At 42.3% G+C, this 14154-nt stretch overlaps 1 protein-coding gene across 1 annotated transcript in view; it reads right to left on the bottom strand.

Moving 5' to 3' along the window:
- fxn (frataxin) overlaps positions 1–11838 on the bottom strand; it is a 77107-nt gene extending 65269 nt beyond the window's left edge. The window contains exon 1 of the mRNA XM_037258067.1: positions 11660–11838. Within this exon, the coding sequence (XP_037113962.1) occupies positions 11660–11701 (42 nt within the window). The 5' untranslated portion in view covers positions 11702–11838. The remainder of the gene's footprint in view (positions 1–11659) is intronic.
- Between the last annotated feature and the right edge of the window lie 2316 nt (positions 11839–14154).

Below are 14154 nucleotides of genomic sequence, written 5' to 3'. Positions count from 1 at the left end.
GTGCAACTGAATATAAGCTGACCAAAGAACCTTGAACGTTGCCTTTTCTGAATGGAGGGACACTTTCTGCTCTTGAGCATTGTTGCACAATAGGCCTGGCGCTGTATTATATTTTTCCTGAAAACAGAGCTTTCTTCACAAGAATTACGATTGCACTCAACCAACCTGTGTAAGACTTAATATTGTTTCGGTGTCTTAGTCTTTTCCTAAAACTAAAGAAACAAAACGAGCACGCAGTGAGTGAATTGGATAACAGGTGATTGGCTATGGCTTTTGTCGTGAGGCGCAGAATTGTGGACCAAATCCAAAACTACCGTTTTTTTCCATGTATAATGGGCCCCCATGTATAATACGCACCCTAAAAATAGCATGTTGATGCTGGAAAAAAAGCCTGTACCCATGTATAATACGCACCCAAATTTTGACTCCTACTTAAGTCCGTAAACGTAAAATTATTTCAGAAAAAAGATCATCTTTGGGAACAACCGGATGTTATTCTGTCGGTCAGTATCACTGCGCATGCGCTAGCAAACTCAATAGCGAAGAAATGTTTCGGATTTGTGTAGGGTACATTGTGACAGCAAACGAGCAGGTGATCGAGCAAGCGTCTGATACGAGAGCATTGTGTTCGTATTAGAGATGCACCGATCCGATATCTGGATCGGATATCGGCCCCGATATCAACAAAATTGATGGATCGGGTATCGGAAAATGCAGCCGATCTGTGAGCCGATCCTTTCCTTAATCTATTGGGACGCGGGCTACGTCATACGTCAGCAGCACGTGTGCCGCGGGACGCGGGCTACGTCATACGTCAGCAGCACGTGTGCCGCATGCCACGAGAGTTTTCTAAACAAACGCAAACATGGAGCGAACGAAAGAGTCAGCTGTGTGGAGGTACTTTAAACTGAACACGCCAACTAGCTCGACGGCAGTTTGTAATGTCTGCAAAGCTAATGTTGCCAGGGGTGGTGGTAGTACTGCCAGTTATAGTACTAGTACTAAGCGGAGCTTGTTTTCAGGGAGCACTTCTCATTGCTGCTTAAATGAGCATTTAGAGCAGTGGTTCCCAAACTTTTGCAGGCTGGCGCCCCCTTTGGCTCCCCAGTGAATTCCTAGCGCCCCCCCCCCCCAGGCATATTTTCGCGGACCGGCATTTATATAAATAAATAATACATTTATATAAATAAATAAATAATACATTTATAATATTACCATTACGTTGAATTAGTGGGAGCACTGAGTTTGTTTCTCAGAAACGAGCCGGTCCCATCTAGACGTAATCGGAGACAATGACACCCGAAGTGATTTAAGGTTTGTCTTTTATTGCAGGATGCTTGGTCTCCATGTGTTGAAGCAGTTTTGAATGCTTCACTGCCTGGTTAGTTAGCCTGTCGCCACATATTAGCTTTGCGGGCTCGACTGGGGAAACATGTCACGTGACCGGGACGAGTGTCTTGACCTGAATTAATTGATCGTCGATAAAAAAAAAAATTCTGTGCGGCTTGGCGGCCCGGTACCAAGTGACCCACGGACCGGTACCGGTCCGCGGCCCGGTGGTTGGGGACCACTGCCCTAACCAGCTCAACACAACACAACACGGCGCGTTCTGGCGAGTCCCCAATTTCATGTTGACTTGAACTCAAGATGATGTTGACCGCCAGAATGCGGTTTTTATTATAAGATAAAATTCTGAACATTACAAGCTTGAAATTACAAACCTGAGCTTTTGCTTTTGTAGTCTATGCTGTCGGATCTGACTGGGCCAGAGCGGCATGTTGTGTACAAATCGACTGCCGCCCCCCTACCGCCCCCCTACCGCCCCTTTCTTCCTCACCGCCCCCCCAGATCTTTCCACCGCCCCCAGGGGGGCGGTACCGCCCACTTTGGGAACCACTGATTTAGAGCATCAACAGGTCATGAGTGATGTGGAACGGCACCTAATGTTTACATGTTTACTATTTATTTTAATATTTGGTTACTGTGTGCTTGATCACCCTTTCTATATTTGCCCAGTGCAGTTTCAGCTGCAACATTTGTATTTTTTTTTTTTAAAGAAGTTTGTATCCTAATTTACTTGAATTTAAATGCTAATACACTTTATTGCTGCTGTTGCACAATTTTTATTGCAAATAAATAGTTCATTGCATTAATCTGCTTTATCTTGTTACATTTTGTCTTAGGAATGAACTGTGTAGTCATGCCTGATGCCATTGCCTTTAGTCTTTTCTGTTCCACATGTAGAGGTATGTAGCTTGTTAAGTCAACCATAATATCGGATCGGTATCGGGTATCGACCGATACGCAAAGCCAAGGCATCGGTATCGGTATCGAAACTGAAAAAGTCGGATCGGTGCATCTCTAGTTCGTATGGAGCGTGTTTGAAGTGAACAGCAGAGAAGAAAGCGCATCTGTAATGGCGGCCTCCGTATGATATCCGGGGAAAAAAATAAATAAATAAAAAAATAAATAAAAATTGTACCCATGTATAATGCGCACCCCAGATTTTAGGACAATAAATTAGTTAAATTTGCGCATTATACATGGGAAAAAACGGTAGTTAAAATAACCTTAAATTGTATGCCTTGAGCGTTATGGTCAATTCAGCTTTTCCCAATTGTGGATAGTACATTGAAAAAAAAAAAGGTTGGAATAAGATTTTTTACTATATGCTGATGTCACTATTTGCTTAATCGTTTGAGCTGTCGAGAGATAATACACAACAATGGCAGGCTGTTTTACTGGTTTACTTTTGCTCCCTCGTGACACATTTTTTTAATATGTCAAAGGGGAGGGGAGTAAGTAGAAAAAGATTACGGAATTGTGACATTTTAAGTGTTTTCATATTTAATGGTTTTTAAGTCCTAACAAGACACGTCAGAATTCAACATGCTGTGATGGAAGCAGCAGCGCGGCAGGAATGAATAGAACGAGAGACATCTTGAAATGGATGCACAGCGTGCTAAAAAGTAGATAACTGCTGTTCACACAGCTAATGAATAATAGCCAATTACATGACAATATCAAATTGTTGGGAGAGTATTAAATGTAGAAGAAAAACTTGGAGCAATAACAGACTTGAAATCAATTTGGAAAAGGTGGATAGGTTAGGAGGGTGCCGGTTCAATTCCACCCTGTGTGGCGTTTGCATGTTCTCCCCGTGCCCGCATGGGTTTTCTCCCACATCCCAAAACATTGGCAGGCTGATTGAGCACTCCAAATTGCCCCTAGGTGCGAGTGCGGATGGTTGTTCGTCTCTGTGTGCCCTGCGATTGGCTGGGAACAAGTTCAGGGTGTCCCCCGCCTACTGCTTGATGACAGCTGGGATAGGCTCCAGCACAGCTGCGACCCCCGTGGGAACAAAGCGGTACAGAAAATGGATGGATGGATGGATGGATGGATGGATGGATGGATGGATGGATGGATGGATGGATGGATGGATGGATGGATGGATGGATGGATGGATGGATGGATCAGTTAAAGCTGCTGTTGAAGGTTAAAGGTTTAATAACACTTTAGGACGCAATGCATTTGCACGATAAACAATAAAAGGAATTGAACAGTTGAACACATTTAGGATGACTACAGGAGTAGTATTTTTTGGTAAATGATGAATAATTTAAACAGTAGCGTGATTGGGACATGAGAAGACAAAAGAATGAATACACTCATGAATAAATTAAAGACTTAAAATTTCCGATAAAGAAGTTGAAATTTGGGTTTGAAGTAGTCTTTTTGGAGAAGTACCGTATTTTTCGGACTATAAATCGCGTTTTTTTTTAGTTTGGGTGGGGGGGCGACTTATACTGAGGTGCAACTTATATGTGAATTTTTTCATAAATTTTCTAAATTAAAAAAAAAAAGTGAAACCGCGATATAGCAAGGGATTACTGTCACTTGAATTTCCAGTGACATCAGCAGCGCGGCAGTTTACATAAAGGACAAAGATCCGATCACGGGATGACGAAGATGACGAAGGGCCCCACGTACTACCGGCATCATTAGCGGCTTTGTTTGTAAGTGACACGGAGGACGAAGAGTTTGAAGGATTTAATGATTCGGAGTGACACAAAAGGTTTGAAAAACTATTATGGCTTTTACGCACGCCCGGTCCTACTCTACGGAGCTTTCTTTCACCTCCGTGGATGGAAGTCGGGGGCCGGCGCTCGGCCGGGTGGCTGTACGGGGACGGTGGATGGGGCTCGGACATGGCTTTTACGCACGCCTGGTCCTACTCTACGGAGCTCTCTTTCACCACCGTGGATGGAAGTCGGGGGCCGGCGCTCGGCCGGGTCGCTGCCCGGGGACGGTGGATGGGGCTCGGACATGGCTTTTACGCACGCCCGGTCCTATTCTATGGCGCTCTCTTCCACCTCCGTGGCTGGAAGCACTTCCTCCAGGGATGGAAGTCCGCGCCGCCACAAGCCTGGAAGTCGACGCCGGTGCTTGGGGCCGTGTGGTGGTGAACTATTTATGTTATAGTTATTTGATATATTTTATTTTATGTAGCAACTTGTATATGTTTTTATCGTTACAGTTCAGTAGTTGTTGGCTCGTTGAACTTTTGTTTTGTTAAATAAAGAGCCGCTTACCAAACCCACGTCTTTCCTTGTACTGTGTTAATCCTACAATATAGTTATATACTAGATCTGTGGAATAACGACGATGCTGACGTCAGGGCGCACGCGCGGTGTTGTTGACAAAGGACGAGGAATTTGATCGATGAATTTAATGATTTGGAGTGACACAGATGGTTTGATAATATTATTGCTTATATAATAGTTATTTGATATATAATTTATATATCGTTATATGTGCCTGTGGAATATTCTGAAGTGCAAGCGCCGTCAGCAGCGCGCACCCATTGTTGACATAAAGGACGATCGATGGATTTAATGAATTGGAGTGTTATTTATGTGAGAGTTATTTGAATAACTCTGAATGTTACGTCAGGCTTGTTCTCAGCTCTTCGTTTGTGTTTATGTCACGTTAGCATACCTATCGTTTAGCCTGTTGTTGCTCATTCATGTCTGTTCTTGGTGTTGGATTTTGTCGAAGAAATTTCCCCCAAAATGCGACTTATACTCCGGAGCGACTTATGTTTTTTTTCACATTGTGCATTTTATGGCTAATGCGACCTATATTCCGGTATGATTTAAAATGTGTGATTCATTGATTATTGTGTGATAATTGATATGATAGAACAAATACTGTAATAAAAGGCTCACTACCTGTGGGAGGGGCCAAAGGGGTCGGGTGCAGAGTGAACTGGGCAGCAACCAAAGGCTTAGTGGTCCAATCCCCTGCTACATGAAACATGGAATGTCACCGCTCTGGCAGGAAAGGAGCCCGAGCTGGTGTGCGAGGCAGAAAAGTTCCGACTAGACATAGTCGTACTTGCCTCCACACACAGTTTGGGTTCTGGTACAAGTCCTCCTGGGAGGGGCTGGACTCTCTTCCACTCTGGAGTCATCTACGGTGAGAGGCGCCGAGCAGATGTGGGCATACGTATTGCCCCCCAGCTGGGCGCCGGCACATTGGGTGAATGAGAAGGGAGCCTTCCTCCGCCTTGGGACAGGTCCTGACTGTTGTTTGTGTCTATACACCAAACGGCAGCTCAGAGTACCCAACCCTTTTTGGAGTCCTTGAAAGAAGTGCTGGAAAGTGCTCCTTCTGAGGATTCCATCGTTCTGCTGGGTGACTTCAATGCTCACGTGGGCAAGGACAGTGAGACCTGGAAGGGCGTGATTGGGAGGAATGCGAATTCTTTCGTCCACTCACTCTGAAATGCTCGGTAATCGTCATCTTTTTTTCTCTTCGCCATCTTTCTTGCTTGCCTGGCACACACCAGCTAGCTAGCTGAAATTTTACATAAAGCGGATGGAATTTGACCTCTCACGACCCCGTAGGCACCGTATTGTCATATAAAGATCGCGCTTTTTTGTCCGACCTGGCGTCACCCTTCTGTACGCCGAAGGGCCGCCGGGATTGGCTGATACGACGCAACCGTGGATTTCAGCAGTAGAAAACAGATGGGATGGATTGCAAACGTAATCATATTTTATATTTTGAAAGCTAATTTAACATTTTGATTTCAGTAGGTCTATTTTTTATTTTGATAATATAACAAAATCATTTATGACAAAACAAATGGCAGATTTGTCCGCGAGCCAGACGCAGTCAACAAAAGAGCCATATCTGATGATAGAACTTTATTCATCCCACAGCGGGGAAATTCACTTGTCACAGCAGCGCATATGAGTGCAAGAATAATACAAGTGCAAGAATAAAACAAGTGCCAGAATTACAAAAAAAGGGTGCATGGGAGTTTGCTCAGCCAGTCCATTTTGTGTTCACCAGTGTCCCTCGGGGGAGTTCTGTGGGGGGTGCTCCGGGAGTACGGGGTTCCGAACCCACTGATAAGGGCGGTTCGGTCCCTGTATCTTAGATGCCAGAGTTTGGTCAGCATTTCCAGCAGTAAGTCAGATTCGTTTACGGTGAGGGTTTGACTCCGCCAAGGCTGCCTTTGTCACCGATTCTGTTCATAACTTTTATGGGCAGAATTTCTAGATGCAGCCAAGGCGTTGAGGGTGTTTGGTTTGGTGACCTCAGCATTGCATCTTTGCTTTTTGCAGACAATTTGGTGCTGTTGGCTTCTTCAACCCGTGGTCTTCGGCTCTTAGTCAGCCGAAAGGCAAAGCTCTCAATTTACCAGTCAATCTACACTCCTACCCTCACCTATGGTCACGAGCTATGGGTTGCGACCGAAAAAACAAGATCCCGGATACAAGCGGCTGAAATGAGTTACCTCTGCAGGGTGTTCGGGCTCTCCCTTAGAGATAGGGTGAGAAGCTCGGTCATCCGTGAGGGACTCGGAGTTGAGCCGCTGCTCCTCCACGTCGAGAGGAGCCAGATGAGGTGGTACGGGCATCTCATTAGGATGCCTCCTGGACGCTTTCCCGGGGAGATGTTGGAGACCTTGGGGACGACCCGAGACGCGCTGGAGACACTATTTCTCTCGGCTGGCCTGGGAACGCCTTGGGATCCCCCGGATGAGCTGGATGAAGTGGCTGGGGAGAGGTAAGTCTGGGCGTCCCTCATAAAGCTGCTGCCCCTGCGACCCCACCCCAGATAAGTGGTAGAAGATGGATGGAGTTAAATAGCCCCCGGGTCATGTGACCTATTGACACCAAACAATGCAGGATGATAGTCCTATATGATCTGGTTGAGATACACTCCTTATAATTTAATTCCACTGCTTTATGTATTTTATAAGAATGTATTACTATCAAGTCATGTGACCTATTGACCCCAAAGAGTGCTGGGTGATAGTCCAATATGGACAATATGTATGGAGTGATCTTATAATTTCATTTGATTGCTTCAAATATTGCGTTTTTGCTCAATAGCTTCCAGGTCATGTGACCCCCTAACAGTGCAGAGCGATAGTCCTACATGGACTGGTTGAGATACACCTCTTATAAGTTAATTTGAATGCTTAATAATTTCAATGAATTTACTACTGTAAATATTTGTGGTTTTGCTCAACAGCTTCCAGGTCATGTGACCTATTGACCCCTGCTGACACGGTCTTGGTCCGCGGCGAGGCTGAGGGGTTCATTCCTTCCCTATACCGTGAGACTTTTTAACTCGTCGCTGGGGTTGGGGCGCGCTCACGGTCTTGACAGTGTTTATAGATTATTTGATCTATTAATTATTAATCTATTTATTTATATCTTTGATCTAATTATTTATTATTTACTGGATTTATTATTGATTAATATTAAGCTGTCTTCAATTATTGATGTGTTGTCTCTGTGTTTATCTATCTGTGTGTTTCTGTATCTAACTGCTGGTTCCTGAATTTCCCCAGGGGATCAATAAAGTAAGTATCTATCTATCTATCTATCTATCTATCTATCTATCTATCTATCTATCTATCTATCTATCGTGGGGCAAAAAAGGATTTAGTCAGCCACCAATTGTGCAAGTTCTCCCACTTACAAGATGAGAGATGCCTGTCATTTTCATCATAGGTACACTTCAACTATGAGACAAAATGAAAAAAAAATTCAGAAAATCACAGTCTGATTTTTAAGGAATTTATTTGCAAATTATGGTGGAAAATAAGTATTTGGTCAATAACAAAAGTTCATATTAAATCTTTGTTATATACGCTTTGTTGGCAATGACAGAGGTCAAACCTTTTCTGTAAGTCTTCACAAGGTTTTCACACATGGTTGCTGGTATTTTGGCCCATTTCTCCATGCAGATCTCCTCTAGAGCAGTGATGTTTTGTGGCTGTCGCTAGGCCACAATGGCCAAGACCAAAGAGCTGTCAAAGTACACCAGAAACTAAATTGTAGACCTGCACCAGGCTGGGAAGACTGGATCTGCAATAGGTAAGCAGCTTGGTGTGAAGAAATCAACTGTGGGAGCAATTATTAGAAAATGGAAGACATACACTACCGTTCAAAAGTTTGGGGTCACAAAATTGTTTGGGTGACCCCAAACTTTTGAACGCTAGTGTAAATATTATTATAATAAAATATTATGAATTAAATATTATAAATTATATCTTATATTTGTATAAGATTATAAAAAATCTATGAATATAAGCATACATATATATTATAAGATTTTTTACACAGAAGATTATATATATAATCTATAAATAATTATCTAAATAAATATATACACTACCGTTCAAACGTTTGGGGTCACCCAAACAATTTTGTGACCCCAAACCTTTGAACGGTAGTGTACAAGACCACTAATAATTTCCCTCGATCTGGGGCTCCACGCAAGATCTCCTCACCCTGTGGGGTCAAAATGATCACAAGAACGGTGAACAAAACCCAGAAACACACGGGGGGGACCTAGTGAATGACCTGCAGAGAGCTGGGACCAAAGTAACAGACTACCATCAGTAACACACTACGTCGCCAGAGACTCAAATCTTGCAGTGCCTGACGTGTCCCCCTGCCTTTGCCAGTACATGTCCAGGCCCATCTGAAGTTTGCTAGACAGCATTTAGATCAGGGGTCACCAACTCCGGTCCTCAAGGGCGCCAATCCAGCCTGTTTTAGGTGCAGCCCTGCAACAACACACCTGATTCAAATGATCAGCTCATCAGCAAGCTCTATTAAGGCTGATAGCGATCCTGATTATTTGAATCAGGTGTGTTGCAGGGGGGATACATCTAAAACAGGCTGGATTGGCGCCCTTGAGGACCGGAGTTGGTGACCCCTGATTTAGATGATCCAGAAGAGGATTGGGAGAATGTCATATGATCTGATGAAACCAAAATAGAACTCTTTGGTAACAACTCAACTTGTCGTGTTTGGAGGAGAAAGAATGCAGAGTTGCATCCAAAGAACACCATACCTACTGTGAAGCATGGGGGTGGAAACATCATGCTTTGGGGCTGTTTTTCTGCAAGGGGACCAGGACGACTGGACGTAAAGGAAAGAATGAATGCTGCCATGTATCGTGAGATTTTGAGTAAAAACCTCCTTTCGTCAGCAAGGGCACTGAAGGTGAAACGTGGCTGGGTCTTTCAGCATGACTATTATCCCAAACACACCGCCCGTGCAACAAAGGATTGGCTTTGTAAGAAGCATTTCAAGGTCTTGGAGTGGCCTAGCCAGTCTCCAGATCTCAACCCCATAGAAAATCTTTGGAGGGAGTTGAAAGTCCGTGTTGCCCAGCGACAGCCCCAAAACATTCTTGCTCTAGAGGAGATCTGCATGGAGGAATGGGCCAAAATACCAGCAACGGTGTGTGAAACCCTTGTGAAGACTTACAGAAAACGTTTGGACTTGCTAACAAAGGGTATATAACAAAGTATTGATATGAACTTTTGTAATTGACCAAATACTTATTTTCCACCACAATTTGCAAATAATTCCTTAAAAATCAGACAATGTGATTTTTTAAATTTATTTATTTTGTCTCTCATAGTTGAAGTGTAGCTACCTATGATGACAATTACAGGCATCTCTCATCTTTAAAGTGGGAGAACTTGCACAATTGGTGGCCGACGAAATACTTTTTGCCCAACTGTATTAAACATTGAAGGACGATAGTCCTAATTTCATTTGAATGCTTCAAATAATTTTAACGATATTATTGCTGTAAATAGTTTTTGCGCAACAGCTTCTGGGTCATGTGACTGATTGACCCCTAACAGTGCAGAGCAATAGTCCTATATGGACTGGTTGCAATACACCACATAATTTCATTTGAATGGTAAATGTTTTCAATTAGTTTGTTACTGTAAATATTAGCGTTTTTGCTCAATAGCTTCCAAATCATGTTTCCTATTGAGCTCAAACAGAGCAGGATTATCGACCAATATAAACTGGTTGAGATACACCTCTTATTCAATTCTATGCTAGCAAAGAGAAACGACAAGGAATGACAAAACAAATGACAAAAACTTTCAAAAATCTGGACACTTCCCCACTGATGATCACAAAACTGATGTGTAGACATTGTTACAAAAAACTGAAGCAAAATTGATAATCAGATTGGAAGAATTGACTGCTGAAAAACTGTGCAGATTGACATTAACAACTCAAGAAATGTGTTCCTTCTGTGTTCTTATGTGTTTGTGCGTGATGTCTGTGAAATTTGTCAGTCTGTTGTCGTCCTTCTGTGTGTTTATGTGCGCGTGTGGAGAAGTGCGCACCAGGGATCCCCATGTGTGTGCAGGAGTGTATAACTACTTAAAGCCAGGCTGAACTATGGATCTATGGATAGGTCTGATGCCACTGAACATTTTGTGAGGTTGAAAGCTAAAAAAAAAAAAAAATTTAAATGACAAAATTATACCTAAAAAAGCACTGCCCAAATTGGGATAAATTTTGCGTTTAAGTATTACTTTTTTTCATTTTACTTCACAAGGGTTAAGCGTGCATATCAGTAACATTTTTTTTTCCATTTTGAAAAATGGCTAAACTGCAACATACTGATCCGTATTCAAAATAGCCCACCTTTTATTTTGTAAACCGGAAGTGTTTACAAGCTATCGGGCAGCTCCGCTTCCTTCGCTCTCTTTTGCCGTGTTTAGCTATGGTACTGGTCTTGCGTTTCCTTCTTTTACCACAAAGGCTTGACCGCAGTGCCATACTGATCTCAATTGCATGCCAGCGCCGACCGGAGATTTCATATTTGAGTGAAAACAAAATGATTAAAAATAACATTAAGACTTAAATTAAAAAAAAAAAAAAAAAAAAAAAAGGGTATAAGGAACTTTAGTTTTGAAGTTATCTTATTAATTATATCGATCATAAAAACAAATGCAAGTCCAACTATCGTCGACGTCGTTGGATTGGGGATACATCCATTAAATTGCTACACTCCGAATATATAATGTATATTATCGGTTTGTTGATCCTGCAAATAATCGCAAACCCACTGCTGCGTCGTATATAATTCCCTAAACGCTTACTTCACTTCATACTTGCTTACTTCACAATGTCTCCAGTTGATTGGAAGTTGTGTGTCACATATTTATTACTAACCTTCACTGTATTTATTAAAAAAAAAAAAAAAAAAAAGAAAGAAAACGACGTAGCCGTGCGAAGTCGTGGCAAATCTGCAATGGAGTTTGCGATCGCTGTATGTAAACTAGAAAGCGAGTTTTATCACATACCTGCTTAGAGAAATTGATGATCCCCCTCAGAAAAGTCGCCATGGTCCGGTGTCTGTTTCGAATTGGACATATATGAGAATCAATACAAAATCGGCTCCCGCACTAGCTAAGCACGTGAGGTGCCGACACAACACTAGTGTTGGCAAGTGAGTGAACGATTCGTTCAAAAAGAACAAATCCTTTCAGTGAACGAGAGAGAACGAATCACTTTAGGAAGTGATTCGTTCTTTTTTTTTCTTTTTTCTTTTTTACTAAACGACCCACTCTACTGCCTGAGCCACAGCCGCCATATAACTTCAACCAGTAGGTGTCGGTAATGACCATTGAAGCTGGTGCCACCTCGCCGTAAAACAAAACGAAGAAGAAAATGACGTAACTTCCCGTTCACGAACGAGTCGTGACTTGCATTTCCCGTTCACCAACGAACGAATCTGTGAGTGAACGAATCACTCACTGAGTGAATCACTCACTGAGTGAATCGCATTTCCAGTTCACCGTGAGAACGGATCAGTGAGGGAACGAATCCTGGCTTTCCCGTTCGCGAACGAGTCAATGAGTGAACTGCCTTCCTGTGCATCAACGGATCAGTCAGTGAATATGTTGCGTCTCCTGGCGTGAACTATGTAAGACAGAATGTAGATTTACGATTTACTTATAGTAGGTTTTAAATAAAGTGTATGCATTTATATGCCTAAATGTTGTTATTCAATATATCGACTGCAGTTTCACATTTGATTGCTGGTTTGAGATGTACTTTTATTATTAATTATTATTATTATTGTACAGAAGGCTGTAACATTGTTTGCATGCTGTGCTGTTCTATGTGCATGTTTGTGTTGGCAGAGGCTCTGCCTTGTGTTCCCGCTCCGCATGTCACGTGACTCAATGGGGTGACGCGGCATTCTCCGCGCATGAGCAGGGCGGTCCGGAAGAGAGCAGTTCACGGTATGGTGGTGTAGAAGTTCGCTAGTTATAGTCGAAGCGAAGTAAAGCCGAGTTCATGACCAAAAAGTAAGCCCTATATCTTTGTTGTCGTATAATAAGTATATTTGTTTGTATTGGTTGCCTTCGTGTCAGTTCAGGTCCTTGTATGGCACTCGGAGCGGATTCGCGGACGAGAGACACTTCCCGTTGCCGCCATTCCTGTTCCTCATTTCGATCACTAGAGGTCTCCCCAGACCATCCGATTGCCCACATTACATTGAGATAAGCATAATGTGGCCACTTGTAGCATTAGAATTCAACCATGTACGTTGGCAACAACTTTATTATACTGTATTTTCTTTAGGGTCATTTGAAACATGTTTGTGCTATATTTGGAATATTTAGTTTGGGATTGTTTCTTTTACCCTTATTCTTATTATTCGTTATTGCAGACTCCGCCATTCTATAAACCTTTAATTCTGCAACTCAATAAACCTGTCCATCCATCCATCTACCTTTGGCCATTCCCTGTGTCCAGCGTCCTTTGCGGCCTCCTGTATTCTAACCGATACACCATCTTGTACACTATATACATCCAAGATCTAGCTGATATAACCCTCCCCAACAATTATTATTATTTTAATAAACATTTATGTTATAACTTGTCTGGTGTTTTATTCCTCGTTTTTATATTCGCCAATCAAAAACATAAAAATCGGACATTTGGTTAACTGCTTCATATGACAATATGTATATGTATATGTGTTTCATGTTGTTATATGAGTTGGTGTCCCCAAATTAACAAATGTCGGCATACCTTTTTTTTTTTCAACCTTTTATTCAAACACATTCGGTATAATAACACCATCAACTACAATCCAACAAATACAAAATTAAAACATCAATGTCAGCATAAAGTGTGTCGGTTTGCAATGGCATAGGGGCAATGTTGTCTGTCACTCACTCGTGAATCTTCGCGAACGACCATCAGCAACGCCAGCGAGCGTTAGATGGAGGGACTTTAAGAGTCAGTGACGTAATTTCCCGTTCACGAACGAGTCAGTGACGCAACTTCCCGTTCACGACCGGCTGAGAGACTGTTGCCAACGGATCAGTGTGTAAGTGTTGTATTATAGAAAGAAATGTGTTAATTACCCCGAGCCAATTATTATTATATATAATAATGGGGGCGGGGGGTAGTTGTATTGTTTGATGTGTATGGATTGTTTCCACTGGATATAAAAATAAAATAAAAAAGCCGTATCATTTTGTGTGTGTGTGTGTGTGGGGGGGGGGGGGGGATTCATTGAACAATTCGTTTGAACGAATCTTTTGAGTGAACTAATTCTAAAGATTCAGTTCACCTAAAAGAACTGGAATGCACTACACAACACGATTCTCGTCTTCCACGCGACCTGAGTCGCCTTGCTCAGAAAGCCAGTTTTATTAAAATGTTATATTGAAACTCAACATACTACATAAACTTGACAAATAAAATATCATATGAAGCAATCGGCCAAACACATTACCAAAAAGTAATCAATTTGATGTTCAATAAATAGGAAAAAATA

This window comes from Syngnathus acus, chromosome 9, assembly GCF_901709675.1.
Source record: "Syngnathus acus chromosome 9, fSynAcu1.2, whole genome shotgun sequence".
Classification (NCBI taxonomy): domain Eukaryota; kingdom Metazoa; phylum Chordata; class Actinopteri; order Syngnathiformes; family Syngnathidae; genus Syngnathus; species Syngnathus acus.
This window is presented reverse-complemented; position numbering and strand designations above follow the sequence as displayed.